The 8,416-nt window shown below is 42.2% G+C and overlaps 1 protein-coding gene across 1 annotated transcript; it reads left to right on the forward strand.

Moving 5' to 3' along the window:
- Positions 1 to 2,425: 2,425 nt before the first annotated feature.
- Positions 2,426 to 8,055, forward strand: RBM7 (RNA binding motif protein 7). Its single transcript, XM_072155673.1, has 5 exons — positions 2,426 to 2,609; positions 3,748 to 3,910; positions 4,979 to 5,075; positions 5,754 to 5,853; positions 6,198 to 8,055. The coding sequence occupies exons 1-5, from the start codon at positions 2,520 to 2,522 to the stop codon at positions 6,507 to 6,509; spliced, it is 762 nt and encodes a 253-aa protein (XP_072011774.1). The 5' UTR covers positions 2,426 to 2,519; the 3' UTR covers positions 6,510 to 8,055.
- Positions 8,056 to 8,416: the final 361 nt, after the last annotated feature.

Here is an 8,416-nt window from a genome sequence, read left to right on the forward strand (position 1 = left end):
GCAGTCCGTTTCAGAGCAGACACAGGACAGAAGATGACCGCTGGTCACATGTCCACATCACATGTCCTGCACCTGCCTGGGCAGGTCATGTGATCAGCACTAAGTTTGGCTGTAGTTGTTTGCAGGGCATGCAGTATGGCCAGTGTTTTTGGTGATGGCAGTTACACATCATGGTAACAGAAGCCAATAGTTTGACTTCTATTTAATGGATAAGGGTACAAAACTGTATCAAAATCCAGTGTTTCCTATTTGTTTTACAACCAATGTGCCCAATATTCTGCCTGGATTCCACCCAGAACATAGGGCGAACCCTGTCCCACATGTACCTGCCCGCCGGCCGGTACATTCCCCCTGCTGGCACACATGTACCTGACCACGGGTAACTCCACCCTACCGCAGGCCGGCACAGGTACCTGCACATCCCCCTGCCCGCCACATTCACTCGCCGGACGGCACATATGCCCTCCCACCGGTCGGCACATCCACCAGGCATCAGCCCAAAGTCTGCTCCGAGTCCCCCCCCCCACCCATACTCCCCTCCACTCTCCGCTCTGGCTCACCCCCACTCTTTCTCCGTCAATCATTTGCTGTATGTATACTAGAATGTGTGTAGTTGTTGTATATACTGTATGTGTGTGTATATATGCTGTATGTATATGCAGTATTGGTGAATTGTATTGGTTTATCAGGGCTTCAGGGCCATATCAATTTTAGTTTTATACTACATGGCGGCACGCTGTATGCATTTTACACTACATGACGGCACGCTGTATGCATTTTACACTTCATGGTGGCATGCTGTATGCATTTTATACTACATGGCGGTACACTGTATCTACTTTATACTACATGGCGGTACGCTGTAAGCATTTTACACTACATCTTGGCACGCTGTATGCATTTTACACTACATGGCGATACACTGTATCTATTTTACACTACATGGTGGTACGCTGTAAGCATTTAACACTACATCACGGCATGCTGTATCTATGTTATACTACATGGTGACAAGCTGTATGCATTTTACACTACCTGGCGGCATGCTGTATGCATTTTACACTTCATGGTGGCATGCTGTATGCATTTTACACTACATGGCGGTACACTGTATCTATTTTATACTACATGGCGGTACGCTGTATGCATTTTACACTACATGGCGATACACTGTATCTATTTTACACTACATGGCGGTACGCTGTAAGCATTTTACACTACATCACGGCATGCTGTATCTATGTTATACTACATGGTGGCATGCTGTGTGCATTTTACACTACATGGTGATACACTGTATCTATTTTACACTACATGGTGGTACGCTGTAAGCATTTTACACTACATCACGGCATGCTGTATCTATGTTATACTACATGGTGGCATGCTGTGTGCATTTTATACTACATGGCGGCACGCTGTATCTATCTTTTACTACATGGCGGCACGCATCTATTTTCTACGCTGTATCTGATATATTACATATATGGGGGGAGGGGCGTCTCTCTATAGCTCGCCTCGGGCAGCAGAAAGACTTGGTTCACCCCTGCATAGGGCATTCTGTTTACTTTCCTGCTAGCAGCTTTTGGTTGATTTCTATGGGAGAGTGATTTTTTCCCCACAGATTTGTATTCTAGGAAAACAAACAAATAAAAGTTTAATTCAAAGAAATCTATCATCAAAATCCATCATGATAAACCAGGGACACTTACTCATAGATCCAGGCATTGTGACTGTGGGAATCTTCTTATATTTGTAATTCATGGCCTCCTTCCTTTTATCAACTTTTATAATTATTCTAATGAGCCAGAAGGGCTCTGGAGGTTTTACCATAGCTCCTCTGTGCTGTAGCCTCACAGGCTGTAACACTGTCTCTTCCTCTCCCACTGCTCTCTCAGCACTTCTCCCTCCCTATGCCTGAGGCAATCTCACTGCATCAGAGGTAGTTACAGCACACAGTGGAAGGGGACAGTGCTTCTGCACAGTGTAACAGCCTATGAAGCTGCAACACAGAGGGGCTCTGGTATAGCTCTTCTGGCTCATTAGAATAATTTTGTACGTTGATTTTAGAAGGAATGATGCCATTGTTAACAAATATAAAAAGATGCCGAAATCACTGTGCCTGAATGTATAAGTTCCCCTGGTTTATCATGATTGAAAGTAGATTTTCTTTAGAGTGTCAAAAAAGAGGGGTAGCACACAGCAGCCAATTAGATTCCAGCTATTTTTTTGAGGTGATTTATAAAATATGAGCAGAAACCTCATTGGTCTTTAGTAAAATTTCTGGCTCCCGGTTTTGTAGATAGATGTACTTCGGTGTAATGAACACCGCTGGCCAGCAGATGGCACCAGCTCGTATCCCAGTCACTGACACCATGCGACGATTGACGCTTCCTCCCTCAAGCCCCTCCTACAACAGAACTCCCCGCCCCTTTCCTCGATAAGGCGTGGTGGCCGGTAGAGTGACGTCAGCCCCGGCAGTCGCGCGGTTGTGTCGTCAGCGGTTTTGGCGGAGGAAAATGGGGGCTGCGGAGGCTGACAGGACCTTGTTCGTGGGGAATTTGGACCCGAGAGCTACAGAGGAGCTGCTGTTCGAGCTGTTTCTGCAGGTCGGGAGCCTCTTACCGCGCTGAATAGTCACCCGCTAGTGGCGTTGTTTGGTAGCATCCCTGTTATTTCCGAGGGTTTATTTTGTGTATTGGTTTGAAGTCATTTTTCCATGTGCTGTGTTTATTAGGTATAATGTGTATATTGGAATACTGCTCATGCTCGTCAGGGCAATATAATACTGTACTGACCAGCATGACCCATTAAGGGCGGTATTGCTTTTGGACACTAGATGGCAGTATGGAGAAGGGAATATATAGGGGCAGGGGGTGGGTGCTAGGTGCCTCCGCAGGGGAGAGGGGCAGGGATGGGTGTGTGGTCACCTATGGGTGTACCTCATACACTTAATATAATAACTCTTTATATAGTGCACACAGATTACACAGCGTTGCACACATCTTGCCAGATAAGTCCCTGTCCCCAATGGGGCTCACAATCTAATCATCCTACCTGTATGTTTTTGGAGTGTGGGAGTAAACCAGAGGACCCGGAGGAAACCCATGCAAACATGGAGAGAACATACAAACTCTTTGCAGATGTTGACCTGGGTGGAATTAAAACCCAGGACCCCAGTGCTGCAAGGCAGAAGTGCTACTCACTCAGCCACCGTGCTGCCCATGGGTCTGTGTGTGCACAGTGGCCTATAAAAATGCTTGTTACACTTGTATATATATACACACACACACACACACCATTGTATCCTAAAAACTGCAGCCACTTCCAGACCGGCTATAGTCAATATACTCCTTGATGTATGTGTCTGAGGGTGGTCTGTTATTGGTAATATAATGCTAAAAAGGGGCTTAGAAGACTTGGGGAAATTGTGTTAGTTCCCTCAGCTACCATAGTCCATAGAAACTTCTTTGGGGGGTAGGTTATGATATTAGTCTCTCTTTTAGAAAAAGTAATTGGTATCAGGTTTGTGGGGGTCTATGTACTTCTGCTGATCATCTGATTGTGGCGTTTCACAGTAATTTGTCTTAATTCATGTAAATGGGGTTTAATTATTATGCCAGGCAAAGCTCCTGCACTATATCTATAGCCTATGACTGGTATGAAGTCACATAACTTGCCCATTGCTGTGGCCAGATCTGTGTTGATCCCATGTTGTCATATGTGTTGGTCACTTTTATCTTCCAGGCTGGTCCTGCATTGAATGTTAAAATCCCTAAGGACAAAGACGGCAATCCGAAATTATTTGCTTTTGTAAACTTCAAGCACGAAGAGTCTGTTCCCTATGGGATGAACCTGTTAAATGGGATCAAACTATTTGGAAGACCTTTGAAAATCCAGTACAGATCAGGTAAAGGGGAAGCTCCTTTGGATTGGGTTTTCACAAAGCAGACCTGTCACCAGATTGCTGTCCCTGATTAACAGTTCCTGCTGATAATGGGTTACAAGTCCTCCCATATCACCTAAAACTAGCTGCCAGTGAGACACTGTACCTTAATTAGATGGTTTTCTGATATGCAAATTAGCTTTTCAGATTTTTCTCCTCTCTCAGGCTGGCAGTGACCCACACCCCATACGGACATCTCTGTGTCTCTTCAAATCCTTGCTCTGCCTCCTTGTACTTGGACTGTCTGCTAATATTCAGCTACAGACCTATAAAGCTCTATGTACAGATGGGAAATATTGTGTCAATCTTTTTTACACGGTGCTTTGTGTTACATTCGTGACATGTGACCTCGTTGCGGGTCCTTTTGGCCTTCTAAGAATAGCAAGCTTTACACCATGTATGTGATTACATGAAATCAGCCTCCATGGAGGATGGAGAGGAGTAGAAGTCCATGGGAGCTGCTGTGACTTCATGTGGTCAGATACATGCATGGGGTACAATTTTCTATGATTAAGAAGCTAAAGGACCTGAGATGTCGCTTTGGTCACATGACATGAACTGTGACCAGTAAGGAGGCATAAGGCATGGGGAGAAGATGGGAGGGGCCGGCTGAGCAGAACACGCCCCCCTCTGATACCAGGAACTATAAGATAAAAGGCGATTTATGTGAGATGTAAGCTAAACTATTTTCAGCTAAAAGAAGGGGGTCAGTCAGTGAATAGAGCTCCATAGGAACGGGTCACTGGCTGTATATGTGCAAATGTGGTGACAGGTTATTGGTCCCTAATGTTACCCTAGGTTTCATTATTATAAAATGTATTAAGAGGGTGGACATCCATATACATGTACTGTTGGATAGTCACTACTTGGCCAGATATATATGTAATCTATAGCCTAATAAAATAGCACTTCCTCAGTTTTAGGGCATTGATGGCCATCATCATCATGACTATTGTTTTTTGTATTACAGTTCTGTATGTAGAAGTAGAGCTTGTACTTAGGTTTTTCATTATCTGATGCTTCTGTTTCTAGGAAGCAGTCATGCCTCTCAAGATGCAAGTAGTGCAGCATCCTCTCCACACGGGAACGGTGGCTATTCTAGAAATAATCAGTCGCCGAATGGGAACAGGTAAAAACATAAACATGATGGAAAGGTCAAGCATAACAAGGGGGTCGTCCACTTTCTGCAAATAATTGATATGGTTTGTGTAAGGCAAAGTTATACAATTTCCCAATAGACTTTCTGTATCAATTCCTCACTGTTTTCTAGATCTCTGTTTACTGTCCCTCCATGTTTCTATGTTTAAATCCAGTGGATGGAAACCTGTCCCTGGTTGTGTGATTTCACACCGTTCTGATTACCAGCCGTGCACTTTTCACGACCAGGGGCAGGTTTCCATCCACTGGAAGTAAACATAGAAACATGGAGGGACAGCAAGCGGAGATTCAGAAAACAGTTTGACACCGAAAGCTTATTGAAAAGTATGTAACTTTTCAATATGTAACTCATCAATGTTATATGTGTGCAGGAATCTGACTCTCCAGCTCATTAATGGTGATGAGAAGTCAAAAGCCATAGCCACTAGAGCTGCAGAGTTCATGGAATTTGAGGCCACGTTCATGTGTGGCATTTTGTTTGCGTTCCGAAACCAAGGCCATGTGTGAACGTGGCCTGAAGCAGCGTGCCGCATACACTACATTGTAGCTGTGCCATATGGGTTGTATGGACACTCTGGCTAATAGGAAATTAGCTCAATATGAAGAAAAAACTTTAATTAAAATTACTTTTAATTTTTTTTAATTACAGATATGACCAAAATGCTGACACGAGACATGACCACTCACCACCTGTTCCAAGCTATCAAAAAACGTACTCCTCCCCAGATAGTCTACAGCGACAAGCAATGGTTAGTGAAGAAATTTAACTGTATTTTGTTTACATACAAGAACTCATACAATGCTTATAATAATTGCAAACCTACAATTATTGATGCACTAATTTAGAAGGGTTTTCTGATGTTCACGAAAAGAGAAATTACCTTCAGTAAGCAGCTGTTCTAATACAGAATGAAAACTGGGCTACCAATGCATGACCTCATTCTGTTGGCCTATAAGAGACTCTTCCAAATTCTAGTTTGATTTTATTTGGCGCAGTTGATGCTCTCCCTTTTCATTTTATGGAAATCATTCAAGACCTTCTTCTCCTAATCTCAGCTTAAACATATATATAATTGTATTTATTTTTTTCTAGATTAATAACTTTTACAGACAAGGATCTTCTCATGGTTCAAGCACGGATATGTCCCACGCTAATTCCGCCTCCTCAAGTTACACACCCTATTACAGTCCGTACAATCAAAGCTCCTCCCATTCTGCACCGATGCGGCACGATTCCTCCCACAGCCACCGAAAAATTAGAAGCCAGGCGTCTCATCCGTATCAAAACGAAGGTTACCAAAGCGGTAGAGACGCTTACTACAGGGGAAATCGAGAGGAACGCTACCATGACGGTCATAGCTCTCATCAGAGGAAAGATCCCAGGTGGCACCATTCCCGCTACTAAGTTGCCAGAGTCATATCTGTAAGAAGAGATCATTGTGAAGGAGTCTTATGATTGTGTGTTAAAAAAAAAAAAAACTTCCCTAGACTCCAGTCTATGACGTCATGTGAGCTTTTAAAAAAAAAAAAAAAAGGTTTTTTAAAAGAAAATGGGGTTTTAAATAATTTTATTTGTTACAGAAAGAAATTGTGTTAAAAAGAGAACCTGAAAAAACCCAATAAGTATATGCAGAAGTTGTTGAATTCCCTTGCTATAAGAATTGTGTGTGAGAAAAAGTAGTTTTTAGAGAGGCACCAGTGTTTTACTAATGGGGATTTATTCCCTACTTAAACCATAAGAGATACATGTCTGATAGTGGGGGTTGACTCTTATCACTAGAAATGGGGTCCAGGTTTAATAGATCAGTGGTGATGAAGGTGCACCATTCCTTCCAATTCATAGTCTATGGAGATGACTGACAGGAGGATCAGTCCCATAGAGATTGGAGTGAGATTTTGTGCTTGATTACCGCTCCATAATGCTAATGTGAGCAACTCGGGCTATTCTTCTAGTGATCAGACAATTCTTACATACTTTTAAATAAGTTCCAATGAACCACCAATCCTTCCCTTATTGAAATATCCCCAAAAATATGTACTTCATTAATATTGCCACAGAATAGAACTATTCATAAAACTGAGCTAAACCAAAAACCCGGCCATCATCCGCCATGGCTCCTGCAATGTTCCAAAGCCTAAATAACTAACCCAGTCTGATAGGGCTTTATTAAAGTGGTTGTAGGGCACTAAAATATTAAAGGCCTATCCCCAGAATAGATTCTCGGTATTGGCTCTGCGGGTATCTGAGCACTGCGGTAACTCAGCTACTTAGAAAGTGCAGTGCCATACATTGTTTGGTATAGCTCGCCCCCATTCATTTCATTGGGCAGATCTTCCCATCTAATATTCATGACTTGTCCAAATGACGTTGTGGCAAAATATAAAAGTACAATATAGGAGGAGGGCTCCATGGTGGTATCATGTAAGTATTACTGTTTCCCTATTTGTTATCCACATGCCATACCTTCACTAGAGGGGTGATTGATTGATTTTGTGTTTTCATTTTTTAATCTTTGACTTATTTTATTTTAAGACTTCTCTCTCAGGGTTTTTTAAAATTGAGATGTGGTAAAAAAAAAAAAAAAGAAAAATGTGTTCTGCGAGGCATGCAAGATGCAGTGTTTTTTCTACATTTTTCATGTAATATATCTATTCGCTCTGTTCAAATCACCTCCAAGGTTCTCAGTATTTCTAGGTTACAGTATATGACACAAATGGCAATGGCGCTCATGTAGTACGTGTTGGGCTACTGTCGCATGACCTAGTGAAATGTGTCCTAACACTGTTATATTATGTACCATTATTGTCTCGAAATTGTCCAGCATCTACAGCTCCTAAGTATTGATAGGAGGCGTTTCACGAGTCATTGTTTTACCTGACTTAAAAATAGAATTACAAACCTTGTTTCTAGTGTGTACAGAGTGGAATAAATCCATTTTTATTGATTTGTATCTTGGCTTCTGTCTCATCAATTGTGTGTTTTTTTTAGTTGGGTGGGATTTTCTGGGTCTTTCTCTCCTGTGTCTTTGTTGGGATTATACTTGCTTACAGTACTTGTAGTCATGGACCTCCAAGACTTCAGACTTTAAGGCCCCCCATAAAGTAGATTTTTAATGTATGGTATGAAATAGAATCTTAAAGGGGTTGTAATTGCAAGAAAGCCTCAGCTGATAGTCTACAGTTACTTTAAAAAAAAAACAAAAAACTGCAGACTATCACCACTTACAGCTCTTTCTGCATATTTAAAAATTTTAATTTTCAATGTCAGCACAGATGGCATGCACTTGCCCATAAAGAAAATCTACCATCTCC

This window comes from Engystomops pustulosus, chromosome 6 (genome assembly GCF_040894005.1).
Source record: "Engystomops pustulosus chromosome 6, aEngPut4.maternal, whole genome shotgun sequence".
NCBI classification, from domain to species: Eukaryota; Metazoa; Chordata; class Amphibia; order Anura; family Leptodactylidae; genus Engystomops; species Engystomops pustulosus.

Bases quoted from the DNA above. Each gene is read 5' to 3' on its own strand.
- RBM7 (XM_072155673.1), top strand. From the start codon at position 2,520: ATGGGGGCTGCGGAGGCTGACAGGACCTTGTTCGTGGGGAATTTGGAC. The intron at 5,076-5,753 runs GTAAAAACATAA...TTTTAATTACAG, and splicing joins CAGTCGCCGAATGGGAACAG to ATATGACCAAAATGCTGACA. The intron at 5,854-6,197 runs GTTAGTGAAGAA...ATTTTTTTCTAG, and splicing joins GTCTACAGCGACAAGCAATG to ATTAATAACTTTTACAGACA.